Below are 17,979 nucleotides of genomic sequence, written 5' to 3' on the forward strand. Positions count from 1 at the left end.
GAGAATACCACACAACTTAGGTGTCCAAGAAAAGACACAAGCAGAGAAAGTGCTAGAGTCTACAGGTCTTCCCTGAAAGTTTCAAAAATGTTTAACTTTTAGCAGGTAGAGCTTTTAATAGAAATTGCATAGCAGCTTAGAGGGTAACTTGCATTAAAAAAAAAAAAAAACATGGATAGATTCCTCCATGCTTTGGAAAACAAACAAACATATCCACATGCATTTAAACAAGAAGACTGAATTTCTCACAAAATTTTTTAAAATCCTTAACTTCCCCCCATCAAAATCACTCACAGTAAAACCTTGCTTTTTTCTTGTGGAGGAGAGGGAACACAGATAATCTTGTCCAGATTCCACATAGCTTAATTTTTTTGTTTTTAAAGAATAAATTTTGGTTTATCAGCTAAGTGCATTTAATCAGTTGAAAAGGCTTTGTTAGCATTCTGCTCAGAAAGATGAGTTAGGAAAACAACAGGTAACAATGTAGTCTTTTGCTGACTAGATTCTTCTACATATAAAAAAATAAATAAATTCAGTCTCTCCTACCATGCAAATAATTTCCAGAAACAAAGTTTATGGATGGGGGGGGGGGAAGGGAAGAAAAACAGGCACTATCAGACTTCCTGTAGCCTAAAAAGTGCTAAACATGGCTTCAAAATAGGCAGGTGGCATTTTAAAGTAGTAATTTTGATTGCCCGTATATGCCCACTATTTAACCTAAAATTGTCTACAACTAGGTGAGTTTACAGTTGTAATTATCTAATAAATACAGTATACACGTTTGTGTATTTCTTCATAAAAAATAGATGCTGATTTTGAGGAAATGCTTGTTTGGTAACATCAAGTTCTTTTATTCCTTTCTTTTTTATGGGGAGAAACGACAGAAATTTCAGGGAAAGAGGAGGAAGCTTTCCACAAGAAGCTTAGAGACTGTGAGTGAGGACACCTAGGCTGGGCACAGGGAGGCCCATCTGAATGTCGTTTCCTTTCTACTCCACACTTGGGAGCCCACTACATCCTCTATGATGTTCAGGAAATAGAAATGAAAATTTCACTGGTTCTATAAAAGAGGTGAGTTATCAAAGATGCCCATGTTTAGTTATCAGTTGAAAATAATTTGCCATATGTTGGCATTTAAGTAGAAAATGGATATATATTTTGTATACATCAAGGTGTCCCACACTCATAAAAAGCACTTCACTTAACAGTTTGAAAAATCCCCCCCACACAACCGACCACTGTGTTGGGAGGCAGCTGAAGTTCATAACAAGCAGCTTAGGGCTCTTGTCTTGGGGCTCTGAGTAGACACAGAAATCTCTCCTAAGCTTTTATTTCACACCAAGACCTAAATGATAGTATTAAAAACCCTGTGGGCCTCTGTGCTCACACAAAATCAGGCAAAACGCACACATGCCTCACCTGTCGGCACTGTAGTCACACCTACTTTACAGATCTAAGGGGCAGGGGCTCAGAAGCTCTGGTCAATCTTCTTGGTTGGTTTAGCCTTTCCCATTAACATAGGAGACTTCAGCTTTACTGCTGAAATCTGAACATGTCACTCAACTTCCCGTCTTAGTAAGAAGAATGTCAACTCTCTTATCTGAGGTTATTTGTTGTAATTTTGCTTCCAGATATTGAAGATGGACCTTCAACACTTTTTTTTTTCTTTTTTTTTTTTTTTTTTTTTTTTTTTCTTTTTTTTTTTTTTTTGTCTTTTTGAGCCAGGTTCTCTTTGTAGCCCCATTGGTCCTGGAACTCACTATGTAGATCAGGCTGGCCTCAGACTCACAAAGATCCACCTGCCTCTGCCTCCCAAGTGCTGGGATTAAAGGCATGTGCCACCATGCCCAGCCTCAAAACATTTTTTTTAAACTAAACTGAAAATGTATCTTGGATGAACCAATGTTAGGTTTATAAAGCATAAAAAGTTCTTGAAAGATGTTCTTCTTTAGATTTCAATTTCCAGTTTTAAGTGGATCCCAAAATTCCTTTTTTTTTTTTTTGTGCTTCAACACTTATTTGCAGCTGGAGGAAGGACAGATATCCCTCCCCAGCCTCCGTATATGGTTAGTCTGACTGGGGAGAAGAAGGAAGCCTGACAGGCATGAGGACAGTGGGGTTATTGCATCTGCCTGGGCATCTGCTCTTTTCTCTGGCCAACCTGTCAGTCAGGACAGTCAAGCTGAACAGCTCAGATTCTGCATGGACAGTTGTTTTTCCTTTTCGACCCCAGGATTTGAAGCACCGCCCATTGCAGTGCCCTCACATAGACTCCAGATAAAATTAGAGAATGAGAACTATTTCTAGACATTTTTTTTCATAAAGAACATCTGAGTTAACATTTCCTTTTGTTCAGATTCAAGGATTGTGCTACTCTTGATGATTTACGTAGATATACTATTTCAAATGTTTTCTGACATATATACTTTCTTCAAAAATTAGGCAAAACAAGCTGAATGTGATTCTCCAGGACCACAAAATCAGAACTCTTACTGCTGCAGTGACCTTATGACAGCTGGCCGTGTGAACAAAACACAGTTGTCATGGTCTCATGATCCTGCCCACTACAGGGTGTATTGGGAAGCCAATGTTGAACCTTGAGCTGTCAGTGACTTGCCCCTACTTTAGGGCCACAAAAGAGGAGAGCCAGGACCAGGATCCTGTCTGGGTTCATGGTGCTCAACAAGACTTGACATGGTGCTGTGTGTGCTGCAAAGCTAACCACCCACAAAGTCTCCTCTTCAAGTAAGGGGCTCTTCTTTATCTTTCCTAAAGAGATCCATCCGCTAGATGTCATTAAAGAGCTCACCTCCAGGACAGCTTCTCAATGCTAGATGGTATCCCTGGAATGGCAGTGAGATCCAGTCTTCAGAGTGGCTAATAAAGCGCCACTGACCCTAACCAAAGGCACATTTGGTAAGCAAGAAAAATGGCTTAGTTCAAAATGAGGACTTTTTTTTTTTTTTTCCAAAATAAACCTTAGATCATCCCCTGGCTCCTACTAAATTCATTAAAACTTAAAATAAACAAAACTCTTCCTTGAAAGCAGTGGTTTCCAACTTGGTCACCACTAGAAAGGGAATGAAAGGCAAGGCAAATAAAATTTTATGAGCTCTGAGTCCCACAGTTAGCACTTATGAATGGCAAAGCTGGTGCTAGAGGGCGGGTAGTGATGGGCAGTGGGGTCAGTGTAGCAGGGCGATGGAGGAAGGCTTTGGTGATGCAGTGCAGGGACTCCCAAGGGCAGAAGGAGCAGGTGAAAACAGCAAGCCCTATCCGGAAAGCACAAGGACTGGGTTGCTGCACATAGCACCTGGGGAGGGACAGTCACCCTAAGTAAGAGATCAAGGCTAGCCCCAAATAATCCTATAGGAAGACAAGCAGAAACCTTTCTGGCTATTTGGTTATGTCCAAAAAGAAAACCAAAGAGCCGTCCTTTCTAACGGGAAATGAACCTAATTACTTAGAGTCACATTATGAAATGAGGCAATAAACCAACAGCTTCAATTTGGAGCTTATCAGAGTTCTGGCATTTCTGGTCAAGGTAACGTGGGAGAGGTCAGCTCTTCTTTAAACCCTGTTATGTTCGGCATGATCTGCAGGTCCTCGGCAAGGCACTATGCAGGAGGAGAGCAAAGAGCTTTCTTCTTGTGCTTCTTTTTTGTTGCTGCTTTTGTGTCCTCAAGGTGGAAATACTTCTTGTGACAGTCAAAGCTCTTGAATTTTTTGCTGCTCATACAAGCAGTCCCATGCGAGTGACTTTGGCAGACAAGAACGTGTGCAACACAAATACAATAGGCTTTGGACAGGAGTGCAGGTCCATAGTCTGTGAAAAAAGGACATTAATAATAACTATAACAAGCCGGGCATGGTGGCGCATGCCTTTAATTCTGGCACTTGGGAGGCAGAGGCAGGTGGATTTCTGCGAGTTCAAGCTAGCCAGAACAAGACATTTGTCCTAAGGGAAAAAGCAAAGGGCAGGAAAGCTTTTGGAAAGGTTTCTTTGCAAGGCTACTTAGACAGATTGTTAAAAACCAAATGAAGGGCCAGGCATGGTGGCGCACACCTTTGACCCCAACACTTGGGAGGCAGAGACAGGCAGATCTCTGTGAGTTCAAGGCCAGTCTTGTCTACATAGTGAGTTCCAGGCCAGCTGGGGCTACAAGGAGACCCTGTCTCAAAAAGACACAAAACAAACAAACAAACAAACAAAGAAAAACCAAAAAAACAAATGAAGGCCAGGTGTGGTGGTGCGTGCCTTTAATCCTAGCACTTGGGAGGTAGAGGCAGGCAGATCTCTGTGAGTTCGAGGCCAGTCTGGTCTACATAGCGAGTTCCAGGCCAGCTGGGGCTACAGGGAGAACTTGTCTCAAAAAAAAACAAAAAAACAAAAACCATACATAAATAAATAAATAAAATAAATCACTATAACTTATAACACCTTAATAAACAAAGATATTAAATAAATTTAGACCGAATGACCTACTTTTTTTTTTAAGGCAACCTCATGTGACTGGGGCTAGCCTCCACTACATAGGTGTGAATATCCTTGAACTTCTGATCTGCCTGTCTTGATCGCCTAAGTGCTGAGACTGCAGGCCATGTACCACCATGCCTGGTTTTATTCCATTCTGGGGATCAAAACCAAGGCTTCATGGTGCTAGGCAAGCACTCTATCAGCTGAGCTACATTCCCATGCCTTTTTTTATTGGGGGGGCGGTGTTGAAACAGGTTTTGCTATGTAGCCTTGGCTTATCTGGAACTATGAAGAACAGGCTGGCCTCACTCCCATACCTTAAAAATTTTTTCTTTAATTACATCTGTTTATTGGGCATGTGTGTGTGTGTGAATGTGTGTGTGTGTGTGCAAAGGTGTCAGAAGACAGCCTGCGGAAGTCAGTTCTCTCCTTCTACCATGTGGGTCCTAGGGATCCACCATAGGTCAGCAGGCTGGTGGCAAGCCCTTACCTATTGTCATCTTGCCAGCTCTCTCATGCTGGCATGGTTCTAAGACAAAGTCTTGCTATATTGTCCAGGCTGGTATTCACTATGGAGCCTAGACCAGACTTCAGTTTGTGATCCTCTTGCTTCAGCCTTGTGATGTTCTACTTTTTTTGGTCTCTTTTGAGACAGGGTCTCTCTGTAGCCCCCAGCTGGCCTGGAACTCACTATGTAGACCAGGCTGGCTTGGAACTCACAGAGATCTGCCTGCCTCTGCCTCCCAAGTGCTGGGATTAAAGGTATATGATACCACACCTGGCTTTATTTTTTCTTTTAAAGATTTTTATTTATTTTAATGTGTGTGTGTGAGTCAGGTGTCCATAGAGGCTAGAGGTGTCAGGTTCCCCTGGAGCTAAAGGTTTGAGGACTCATGCCCTCTAGAAGAGCATTACTCCCTCTTAACCACTGAGCCATCTCTCCAGTCTTTTTTTTTTTTTTTTTTAAAGACAGGGTCTTCTTACTATATATATAGCCCTGGTCTGGAATTCTATAGAGACCAGGCTGGCCTCAGACTCAGTGCTAGGATTAAAGGCGTGCACCACTGTACCTGGTGTTAACTGAGGGTTTTTTTGTGTTTTTTTTTTTGTGGGGGGGGGTCTTTTTTGAGACAGGGTCTCCCTGTAGCCCCAGCTGTCCTGGAACTCACTACGTAGACCAGGCTGGCCTTGAACTCACAGAGATCTGCCTGCCTCTGCCTCCTGAGTGCTGGGATTAAAGGCATGTACCACCATGCCCGGTGTACTGAGCTTTTTGAAAGAAAAATACAGGGGGGTTAGGTTGTCTCAGTTGGTAGTGTTCTTGCATAGTATCTATGAGGCTTGTGTTCCACACCCAGAACCACATAAAATTAGGTGTGGTGGCATATGCCTATATCAGCACTTGGGAGATTGAGACAGGCAGATCAGGCGTTCAAGGTCAGCCATAGCTATGCAGTAAGTTCCAGGGCAGCCTGGGATACATAAGACTAACTCTACCTAGCATGCAGAGGCCTTGACTTCAATCTCCAGGACAAAGGAAAACCAACCAACCAACCAGAAGCAATAGGAAAGACAGAGTCTACCTATTAGTGTAAACGTGTTCATGGTTTTTAGACAAGCGGGGGCTGGCTTAGGGTGGTATGGCTGTAGTTGTGTTCATAGTTTTCAGAAACACTCTTACCAGTTCTCCCTCAGGACCACCAAAATCCAGATAGAGATTTCTGATGCCATCGTCAGCAGACATCTTCAGCCGTTCAAAGGGATAGCGGTATAATACACTGCTGGAGCCTCCATTGTCCCTGGAGATAGTGAACCCATTTTCATAGTGGACAGTGAATCTTACCTCTTGGCCACTTAAAGTGCAGCCTGTCAAACACAAGAAAAATGGATGCATTAGAAAGATCCTACTTTAGTTATAAGTGGAAAAGGATTCTTCTGGTTTCAACAAAGAAAAACAATCTTTCCTTGACAATATATAAGGTCTAAGCTCCTTGGAACTTCCTAAAATTAAATTTTTAAAGATTCATTTTATAATTAATTAATTAACTAGCTAATTAATAATTGATTGATTTTTGAGGCAGGTTCCCATGAATTCCAGGTTGGCCTGTAATTATGTAACCCGATGTGGTGGTTTGAATGAGAAATGTCCCCCATACTATTTGAATACTTGGTTCCAGTTGGTGGCACTGTTTGTGGAGGTTTAGGAGGTGTGGCCTTGTTGGAAGATGTAATGGTGGTGTTTTCTGAGAAGATGTGAACATCAGCTTTTGGTACCAGCCATCTCTGCCACTATGCCTCCCAGTCATGATGGACTCTTATCCCTCTGGAACTATAAGACAAAAAAACTCTTCTTTCTCTAAGTTGCCTTGGCCATGGTGTTTTATCACAGCAACAGAAAATATACCTAGGATTATCTTGAACTCCTGATCTTCTTTGTCTGTGTTTCCTGAGTACTGGAATTATAGGCATGAGCTTTAGCTGGCCTGTTACTTACTACGTAGAACAGGTTGGCCTTGACCTAAGTTACAGGTGGTTGTGAGCTATCTGATGTGGGTGCTGGGGAATGAACTCCGGTTCTCAGCAAGAGCAGTTCATGCTCTCTTAATCACTAAGGCACCTCTCCAGACTACTAAAATGAATTTTACTTTGGCCTAAGTCAGCATCTTGAGGTGAGGTTGAAGTTACCCTAACTCTCTTTAACCTCTGACTCAGTTCAAATGGATACTAACTGTGCAGACACGCTTGAGCTGGCAAGTACTGCTGTATGTAGTAAAGGAGAGCCAAAGAGTCACAGTCTGTGTGCTTAAGGACTTCATAAATCTGTAGGCACAAGCATACAGACCTAACTGTACATGGTGGAATGTATAGAACATGGCTACTTAGAACCTGAATTAAGTCCAAAGTCAAGAAAAGTTTTCTTAGAAGAGATGAGAATTCAGACAGGCTCTAAAGAATAGATAAAATCCGACAGGCAGATTCAACTGGGCGAAAACAAGCACAGGAGCAAAGGCAGAGATGCCCTTCAGGAGCTGTGACATGCTTTGGTTGGTGTTTAGAAAGGAGACAATGTTTATCAAAGGCAAACACTATGCTCAGTAAGAGTCCAATAGTTAATGCTTTGTGTGTATGGGGTGGGGGTGGCTAGGGTGTCTCCCTGGAGCCCCAGCTGGCCTGAAACTCACTAAGTAGATCTCACAGAGATCTGCCTGTCTTTGCTGCCTGAGTACTAGGATTAAAGGCATGTGCCACCATAATCCAGAAGTAGTTAATGCTTTTAAAGATAATACTCAAAGAGTGGTGGCACTGCACAACTTGAATCCCAGCACTCCAGAGGCAGATGGTTCTCTGTGAGTTTGAGGCTAGCCAGGGTTACATTAAAACCACACCTGTCCCAAAAAGCCAAAAAAAAAAGAAAAAAGATAACACTCAAAGGGTACATCTGGTGCTGGAGCTCATCTAGCAGGCATGAGGCCCTAGGTTTAATCTTCAGTACAACACAACACAAAACAAACAGCCCCCCCGCCCCCCCCAAAAAACCAACAAAGAAGGGCTGGTGAGATGTCTCAGTAGGAGATGTCTCCAAGCTTGTTTGGTTTCTGGAACCCATATAGTGAAAGAAGAGGACCAACTGTAGCAAGATGCCCTCTGATCACCATATAAAACACACACACACACACACACACACACACACACACACACACCAAAATAAATGTGTGAATTTTTTTTTTTTTTTGTCTTTTTGAGACAGGGTCTCCCTATAGCCCCAGCTGGCCTGGAACTCACTATGTAGACGAGGCTAGCCTTGAACTCACAGAGATCCACCTGCCTCTCTCTGCCTCTCAAGTGCTGGGACTAAAGGTGTCCGCCACCATGCCCAGCTAAATGTGTTATTTTTAAAATACAAAGATACATCTACATTGACAGAAATATAAAAACTTTGATCACTGGGCATGGGAGGCATGTGTCTGTCTACATTCCTGGCACTTAACTAAGAGGGTGAGGATCAACAGTCTGGGCTCAGAGTAACACCTAGGATCTGAGCCGATCATTTGCTTGGTCATTTTAGTAAGAAAGAACGGCTCTTGAAAAAGCAAGTAATCATATCCAACCAATGCATTCTTTCACTGAATATGCAAAACTTTCAATCAGTTAAGGTAGCTGTGTGTTTAGGGAGACAGAAGAACAGATAAATACTGGTGGTGTCCCTCTGGACACTAATTCAAAGAAGTGAGTTTTGGACAATAGACTTTGAGTATTATTACCCTCAGAAAAGGAACCTAGTGGGTAAATGTGGATAAAATTAGCTACCTCTAGAAATAATCCAATGCAATATCTCTAGATGAATGGCTGGGGGTGGGTTGGAGGAACAGCCATACTCTAACCAAAGCAAGTAGGATATAGTCCTAACATCTCCAAAGCCAGAGTGTAGTGAAGGGGGCTGAGGTCTAAAGAGGAGAGGGTCAGTTCAAATCTAGGAAACAAAAGCTTGAAAGGCAAGCATCACCCAAGTTGGTGTGGTCCTGGCTAGAGAAGGTCAGTGTAGGCAGTAACTGGCTGCTGGGGTGTTACAAATGGAGTGAGATCAGGCAGTCACCGTTGGGCAAGGCAAGCCATCAACCCCACATCAAGCTTGTGTTAAGAGAGTTCTCTTGGGCTTTTCCCCACTTAGTGCTGGGAATCAAACCCAGGGCCTTGCCCATCCTAGGCAACCACTGAGCTACATTCCCAGGCTTTGAGATTTCTCTCAAGTTCAATTTTGAACTGTGCTGACTCAGGAGGGAAGGAAAAGAAAGCACACATGTATGTGACAAGAGTTAACTTTGAAAAACCATCTCATTCATGGTTACGTCAACCTTGAAAAGGAAAGATCATACTGAATGTTTAGGTCTAGCTATTGGGCATTACTTGTTTATTTTTATGTGGTGTGTATATGCACATGCCACGGTGCATATGTGGAAGCCAGAGGACAACCTGAGGGATTCGGTTCTACCATGTAGGTCCCAGGGATTGAACTCAAGATTGTTTGGCTTGGTGGCAAGAACTCTCACCTGCTGAGCTATCCTATTGGCTGTTTTTTTTGTTGTTGTTGGTTTTTTTTTTTTTGATTTTTTGAGCTCTGCTCATGTAGTTCAGGTTGGCTGATATGTACTCAAAGATAACCTTGAATTTCTGACCCTCCTATGTCCACACATCTCAAGTGCTGTGCTAGCTTTGATCAAGCAACCCGACACAACCTAGAGTCATCTGAGGGAGTCTCAGTTGTGACTTGCCTAGATCACACTGGCCTATGGCCATGCCTGTGAGGGATTGTCTCCAATGATGATTGATACATGGCCAAGGCCTACTCCACTATGGGTAGCACCATCCCTAGGAAGATGGGGACTGAGCTGTATAAGAAAGCTAGCTGAGCATGAACCTGGGAGTGAGCCCTAGAGCAGGTTCCTCCATGGTTCCTAGAGCAGTGTTCCTACATGGTCCCTGCCCTGACTTCTATCAGTGATGGAATGTGACCTGGAAGTGTAAGCCAAATAAATCCTTTCTTCCCATGCTGCTTTTGGACAGAGTGTTTTATCACAGCAACAGAAAGGAAGCTAGAACCTGCCAGAATTATAGTCATGCACCACCACGCCTGGCTTATGTGGTGCTAGGAACTGAAGAAGGTCTTCCTGTGTACCAGGCAAGCATTCTACCAAATTCCTAAACCAAATTTCTTAGCAACATGTCTGTGTATGTATTACTTGACCCTGGGCTTGAGCTCAGGGCCTCATGCACAGTAGTAAAATATTGTACCACCACGTGCTACACACTTCAGCCACCATTAACCTTTTTGTTTCCTGTTTGCTTCATTTTTTTTGAGACAGGGTCTCCCTGTAGCCCCAGTTGGCCTTGGAACTTGCTATGTAGATCAGGCTGCCTCTGCTGAGATTAAAGGTATACACCTCCAAGCCCAGTCTCATCATTAACCTTTTAAAGCATTTTTTTTTAAATTTTTATGTGTACGAGTGCTTTGCCTGCATGTTTATAAGTGCACCACATGCATTCAATGCCCATAGAGGCCAGAAGTAGGTGTTGGATCCTCTGGAACTGGATGGTTGTTAGCTATCATGTGGGTGCTGGGAACCAAACCCAGGTCCCCTGGAAGAGCAGTCAGTACTCTTAACTGAGTCATCTCTCCAGCCCCTACCTTTTAAAATGTTCAAATCTTTCATAGTTTCTCTCCTCTCTCCTTTGTCTATAGTAAAACCCCTCAGCCTTCTGCAATCTGCATCTGCCATTGCACCATTAAGTCTTTCTCCCCAAGGGCACCAATTATTTCCAAGGGGCTAAATCCAACCTACTTCTTCAATCTTACTAGATATCCATGCTAACTGTTAGCTTCTACCCTCCTATTTCCCCACTCTTCCTTTAGAGGAATTGAGGTTTCTACCCTGTCTTCATGTCTGTGAATTATAACTGCTTCTAAAGCAAGGCTTTCCAAAGGGGAGTGTTTGGTGCAGAGTGAACATAGAGACTAAACTAGTTCAAGCAGAATAAAAAGAACTGTAACTGGGAAAAGAAGACTGTGCTCCCTTCCGCTCCCATGTACACACATGCTTGCTCATGTTTCTTTAATATGTGATCTAAGATGGGTGTGGTAGTACATATCTATAATCCTAGTACTTAGAAGGCAGAGGGAGAAGGATCAGGAGTTGACGGCCATCATAGCAAGTTCAAGGCCAGCCTGGTCTTTAAAAAAAAGGGGAAAAAAAACTTGCCTCAAAACACAAAACAAAACTGAATTTAATCTAAAACCTCTATGGGACTGGGGAGTTGGCTAAGTTGGTAAAGAGTTTGCAGCACAAGAATGAGGACCTGAATTAGAGCCCAGTACCATATCCAAAGCCAGGTATGCGTTGGGAGAGAGGGCTCAGCTGGATTTGCTGCTTTTGCAGAGAATCCAGGTTTGGTTCTCAGCACCCAGACGGAGGCTAACAACTGTCTGTAACTCCAATTCCAAAGGAATTCGACACTCTCTTCTGACCTTGAACACTCACAGGCATAAAATAAAAATTAAAAAATTTTTTACAAAAGCCAGGTGTGGTGACATGTATTTGTAATATCAGTGCTGGGGATGTAAAGATGGGAAGAGCCTTGGGGACCACTGGCTAGCCAGCATAGCCTAACAGGCAATCCCCACATTTCAGTGACAGATCCTGTCTCAATAATGAAGGTGGAGCTGGGTATGGTGGTATACTCCTTTAACTCCAGCTCTTCAGAGGCAGAGACCAACCTGGTCTACATAGAGAGGCCCTACCTCAGAAAAAAAACAACAACAAATTAAGGTGGGGCTGGCATTTAGCTTGTAAAGAGATTTGCTGCCAAGCCTGAAGACCCAAGTTTGATCCCCAAGACCCACCTAGTGGAAGGAGAGAACTGACCCCTGCAAGTTGCACTCTGACCTCCACATGGGCACAGTGACACACACCGTGAGACACACACACACACACACACACACACAATATAATATAAAAACAAATAAATTGGGGGCTGGAGAGATGGTTTAGTAGTTAAGAGCACTGGCTACTCTTGCAGAGGACCCAGGTTCAGTTCCCAGCATCCACATAGCACTAACAACTACCTGTAATTTCAGTTCCAAGGGATGTGATGCACTCTTCTGGCTTCTGTGGACACTGCACAACACAGGTGCACTTACATATCCACAGACACTGATACACATTTAAAAAAAAAAAAAAAAAAAAGAGCCAAGCTGGACATGGTGGTGTATCCCTTTAGTCTCTGCATGTGAGAGGCAGAGGCAGGAGAATCTCTGTGAGATCAAGGCCAGCCTGGTCTATATAGCAAGTTCCAGGGCAGCTGGGGCTACAGGGAGACCCTGTCTCAAAAAGACAAAAACAAAAAAAAATCATGAGTCAGAGAGATGGCTCAGCAGTTAAGGGCACTGGCTGCTCTTGCAGAGGACCCAGGTTTAATTCCCAGCATCCAAACGTCAGTTATGACTCCAGTTCCAGAGGATCTGACACCTTCTTCTGATCTCTGCATGTATTATATGACACGGTTCACTTACACACATGCAGGCAATACACTCATACATATAAAAAATAAATAAATATTTTTTTAAAAAATCAAGGTGGATGGCTTCTAAGGAACAGCACTCAGACTCCATCATACCCCCCCAAAAACTAATATTTAAAAACTTCAAAATTCATTCATGCAGAAGGGGTACTATTTGGTAAGAGAAGGGGGACCAGAGGAAGAAGAAAGGGTAGTGGGGGTGAATGAGTAAATCATAATGATACACATTATAGAAATGTCATAATATAATCCATTATTTTGCATGTTAACTAAGAAGATTTAAAATACTCAATTTAGCTTTAGTGGGCACTATTTCAGTCTAAGCCATCCCCGCTGAGACACTGAACCTCCTCTCACTGACATACATACTCTTCCTCTTGCTTCCATGACTCTTAGAATACCCATAAATCTGGTTTTTGTTTCTCCTGCTTTGGTTACTTCTCAGAAGCCTTTTTAATATTTATTTATTTATTTATTGGTCTTTTTGAGACAGGGTCCCCTTGTAGCCCCAGCTGGCCTGGAACTCGCTTTGTAGACCAGACTGGCCTTAAACTCACAGAGATCCGCCTGCCTCTGCCTCCCTGCTGGGACTAGAGGCGTGCGCCACCACGCCCAGCCCTGCCCCCCATTTTTTTTAAAGACAGGTTCTCACTGTGTAGACCTAGCTGGCCTAGAACTTGCTATGTACATGAGGCTGGCCTCAAACTCACAGAAATCTACCTGCCTTTGTATTCCAAGTGATGGAAGGCATACACCACCAGGCCCAGCTCACTTCTTAGACTCTTAAGTGGAAGGGACACTGACTTTTTCAGACCATAGGGGCATTGCTGAACAGAAAGAGATATGAAGATAACTTCCTAGGAAGTCCTTAGTATTAACACAAGGAAAAAAGGCTTATTCATGAATAAGTCAATCAGTTACACCAAGGTAAACACAACCTACTTTGTATTTATTTTATTATTTTTTTATTTTATGTATCTGAGTGTATTGACTGCACATATGTAAGTGCATCCATGTTGTGCAATGCCTGAGGAGGTCAGAAGAGGGAGTCTGATTCCCATGGAACTGGAGTAACAGTTAGTTGTTAGTCACTATGTAGGTGCTAGGAAATGAACCTGGGTCCTCTGCAAGAGCAGTTAGTGCTCTTAAACACTGAGCCATCTCTCCAGCCCCATGCTTTGTATTTTTGTGTAAGTGTGCATGCCTGTATGTATATAGTATATATGGGTGCATGTGTATGTGCAAGCATGTGGAGGCCAGAGTATAACCCTGGGTGTTATAGTTCCTCAGGTGCCACATACCTTGTCTTTTTTATAACATGGTCTCTCATTGGCCTGGAGCTCATTAATTAGGCTAGACTGGCTGGCCTATAAGTCCCGGAGAACCTCTGTCTCTACCTCCCCAGCTCTGGGATTACAACCATGGGCCATGGCCCTGGCCTTTTGCACAGGTTCTAGGGACTGAACTCAGTTTTCATGCTATGTGGCAAGCACTTCCCCTCTTAGCCATGTCATCTTGGCTATTCTTTTCACAGTGCTGTGGACTGAATCCCAGGCCTCGACATGCTAGGAAGTACTCTACCACTAAGCTTCACTTCCCAGTCCTACTTTGTATTTCTTAAAATGAGAGCTTGGTGGAGGCTGGAGAAATGGCTTAGCAGCTAAGAGCACTGGCTGTTCTTGCAGAAGACTGGAGTTTGAATCCCAGCACCCACATAGCATGTAACTGGAGTCTATAACTCCAGTTCCAGGAGATCTGATGGCCTCTTCTGTTCTCTGTGGGCACTGCACAACATGGGTTCACTTACATACATGCAGCAATACACTCATACACATAAAATAAAAAGTAATAAATAGGGGCTGGAGAGATGGCTCAGCAGTTAAGAACACTGTTCTAGCAGAAGACCCAGGTTCGAAACCTAGCACCCACATGGCTGCTAACAACTGCCCGAAACTCCAGTTCCAGGGGATCTGACAGCCTCTTCTGTCCTCCACGGGCATTGCACGACACAGATGCACTTACCTACACATAGGCAATACACGCATACACATATAATAAAAATCATAAAAAAAGAAATGAGAGACTGGTATTATTAGGAGAATAAAGACCCAATGATACTAAAGTTTTATGCCACAAATCCTGCTTCTGCTGGGGAGTTCCAGTCTGGAGAGTTCCTTGACCTGACCCTTTAGGAGTCACAGGAGGGGTGTGTTTGTGTGTGCGAGTGTGTGTGGACCCAAGGCTCTTTTAACTTAGAATGGAGTAGGTCTGCTCAGGATTGTGTAAGGGAAAGGATGGGGCGGCATTCCTGGTCAGTGCTATAAGAAAAGCCAGCCTATCATGTATAATCCACAGGCTAATCACACCAGAGCTCCAGAGATCGGGAGGGCTCCTCTCAAGCTGTCTGGTCAAAGTCAGGAAGTAGGTCTTATTGACTTTCATTTCTCTCATTATAAAGCACAGAACATGGTAAATATTAAAATGCTCAGTAAATATTTGCTGATCTAATGAATTAAGGGGGTTGATATAGTATGCCCTTCAGGCATTTAATCTGGTCATAAGTAAGAGTCATCTGGCGTTAGCCTAAGATGAGCTGTGTTTCAACTCCCAGCCACACCAACTCTAGTTCTTGTGAAATGAAAAGCAAACTAGAATACCTGTGTGTTTACATATATATCATACATGAAACCATATGCCAAGTTCATAGAGCCTTGCTACAAGAGGGCACTTCAACAATGGACAGAGATGGAAACTGGCTCCTTTAAATGCTTAGTGGAGTGTTGGCACACATTTTCAAAAGTTTTGAGGAGAAGCTCCTATTCCAAATCCTTTATTTTTCTACAGTCAGAAGCTTGCCTGATGCCTATATAAGGGTGTCTAGCCATAACTTAGAGTCCAAATCTTCTTAACTATAGTCGCTACATCTAACTTTTAGTACTTATCCTAATTGAGTTCTTATACTATTAAATGTACATTAAAATGATGGACAGTAAATGCCACATGGTAGTAAGGTGCTCAGAGACTTGTGGAAGGCTCAGGAAAGCTTTGCTTGGGAGATAGACACCAGGCTTCTTTCCACCATTACATTTAGCGGCTATATTTTAGCACTTTTTAAAAAAAAAAAAAATCATACTATTATTTGTTTTTCAAGGAATTACTTTTTTTTTTCTTTTTCTTTTTTTTTTTTTTTTTTGTCTTTTTGAGACAGGGTCTCCCTGTAACGGGTGGAACTAGGATTTGGAACTTAGGGTGGATGCTAAGCCCAGGAATGGGGTGGGTAGATCTGGCAGCCTCAGACCCAGGCTTGAAGAAAGGGGTTCTTCAAAGAGACTCCACTGTGATGTGGGAGCAGGAGCTGGCCCTACATACAAGTTCCTACTCTTATGGCTCTACCTTGCCTTGTGTCATGGTTTTGATGTGACGTGTCCCGCCCGCCCAAAGATACACTTATTGAAGGCTTATCCTGCAGCTGTGGACCCAATCATGGAGAGGTGATTGGATCGTGGGAGCTGTGACCTCCTCCATGGATTAATCCAATGAAAGACCAGGCTGGCCTTGAACTCACAGAGATCTGCCTGCCTCTGCCTCTCAAGTGCTGGGATTAAAGGCATGTGCCACTATGCCCGGCTAGCACATATTTTTTAAATCTGCACTGACAACAATGGTTTTATAATAAAACTGAACAGTTCCACTTAATTACTGCTTCAGGGCTGGAGAAACAGCTCAGCTGGTAAAGGCAGGTATTTCTCTACATGAGCCATGCTCGCGTACCAATAAAATAAATCTTTTTTCCTTTCTTTTTTTCTTTTCTTTTTTTTTTTAAGACAAAGTTTTACTATGTAGCCCTGGCTGGCCTGGAACTCTATGTAAACCAGGCTGGCCTCGAACAAACAAAGATCCCCCTGCCTCTGCCCTCTTCCTCTCCCCGTCTCTAGCACTGGGATTAAAGGTGTGTGCTACCACTCCTGGCAAAAATAAATCTTAAAAAACAATAATAACTGTTATTAGAAATCATAGGTCAGAGCCAGGAATGGTCATGTACACCTATAATCACAGTACTGGGTAGGTGGAGCCACTATTGAGTTCCAGGCCAACTTGAGCTGTCACAAATACAAACAAAAAGAAGGAACTGAAAGGTCAGCATCTCTACCTAAGGAGACTTCCTTGATCAGCTCAGCAGCAGCATGGCAACCCTGAACAAGTGTCCTGGTCCAGGCTGACAGATCCCGATGTGTCTCAACCCTGAAGAGATGCATCTCAATGCCCTGCCGGGAGCCCGTCCTGGTAGCAAAGGTAAGGTCAGATCCAAGGGAGGGTGACCGACATCCAGAACCAGAATGAACCAACCTAGGACCACAAATAGAATAGAGATCTAAAGTAATTACTGCAGGACTGGGAGAAAATGCCAGGAATTAATGCTCATTTATAAATAAGTAGAAACTTACAAAGGCCTTCAGCAGTTTTCAGAGAAGAAATACATCTCAAAGCAAGATTATAGTATTTTAAAGTAATTACTACTCTGCTAGCCCATAAAATAACCCCAAGTGTCATAGGAGGCAGGATTCTGTTGTCTTCATAAAGAAAATACTTACCAACGGAAAAACAAGTAAAACTTCAGTCAGATGTGGTAGCGCATGCCTATAATCCCAGCACTTGGGCAGCTAAGGTGAGAGGATCCTAAGTTTGAGGTCAGCCTAGGCTACAGAGAATGATCTTGTCTCAAAATAAAAGAAGCACTTGGGAGGCAGAAGCAGGGGGATCTCTGTGAGTTTGAGGCTAGCCTGGTCTACATAGAGTTCCAGTCTAGCCATAGCTACTTGAAAAAAAAAAAAAAAGCCAAACAATAGTAACACAACCAACCAACCAAAAACCCCCAACCACAGTGCTTGCTTAGGCATCACATATACTAAAATTAGAATGATTAGCATGGTCCCTGCACAAGGATGACACACAAATTCATGACTCATTCCATATTTTTATTTAAAACTGACTATAAGGACCACTGTATTTATGATCCATATGGCAAGGTTAAAATTATGTTAAAACAAAACAAAATAAAAACCAGTCAAGGGGTTAGAGAGATGGCCCAGAGTTAAGAACACTGGCTGCTCTTGAAGAGCATGCAAGTTTGGTTCCCAGATAATGACCATCTGTAACTCCAGCTGCAGAGGATCCGATACCCTGTTCCAGCTTCTGTTGGCACGGAACACTACAATGCATATACAGACAAGCAGGTACATACACACATATATAAAGAAGATGAAATTATTAAGAAAAGAAATAGGGCTGGAGAGATGGCTCAGCGGTTAAGAACACTGACTGTTCTTGCAGAAGACCTGGGTTTGAATCCCAGCACCCACATGGCAGCTAACAACTGTCCGTAACTCCAGTTCCAGGGATTCCAACAGCCTGTTCTGACCTCTGCTGGC

At 43.1% G+C, this 17,979-nt stretch overlaps 1 protein-coding gene and 1 pseudogene across 1 annotated transcript in view; one reads left to right on the forward strand and one right to left on the reverse strand.

Moving 5' to 3' along the window:
- Positions 1-1,966: 1,966 nt before the first annotated feature.
- Sntb2 (syntrophin beta 2) overlaps positions 1,967-17,979 on the reverse strand; it is an 89,657-nt gene continuing 73,644 nt past the window's right edge. The window contains exons 5-7 of the mRNA XM_008833853.3: positions 16,701-16,897; positions 6,159-6,343; positions 1,967-3,826 (exon numbers count right to left, since the gene is read on the reverse strand). Of these exons, the coding sequence (XP_008832075.1) occupies positions 3,734-3,826; positions 6,159-6,343; positions 16,701-16,897 (475 nt within the window). The 3' untranslated portion in view covers positions 1,967-3,733. The remainder of the gene's footprint in view (positions 3,827-6,158; positions 6,344-16,700; positions 16,898-17,979) is intronic.
- Positions 17,433-17,528, forward strand: LOC115070551 (annotated as a pseudogene).

The sequence above is a fragment of the Nannospalax galili genome, unplaced genomic scaffold (genome assembly GCF_000622305.1).
Source record: "Nannospalax galili isolate Female #2095 unplaced genomic scaffold, S.galili_v1.0 scaffold410, whole genome shotgun sequence".
NCBI classification, from domain to species: domain Eukaryota; kingdom Metazoa; phylum Chordata; class Mammalia; order Rodentia; family Spalacidae; genus Nannospalax; species Nannospalax galili.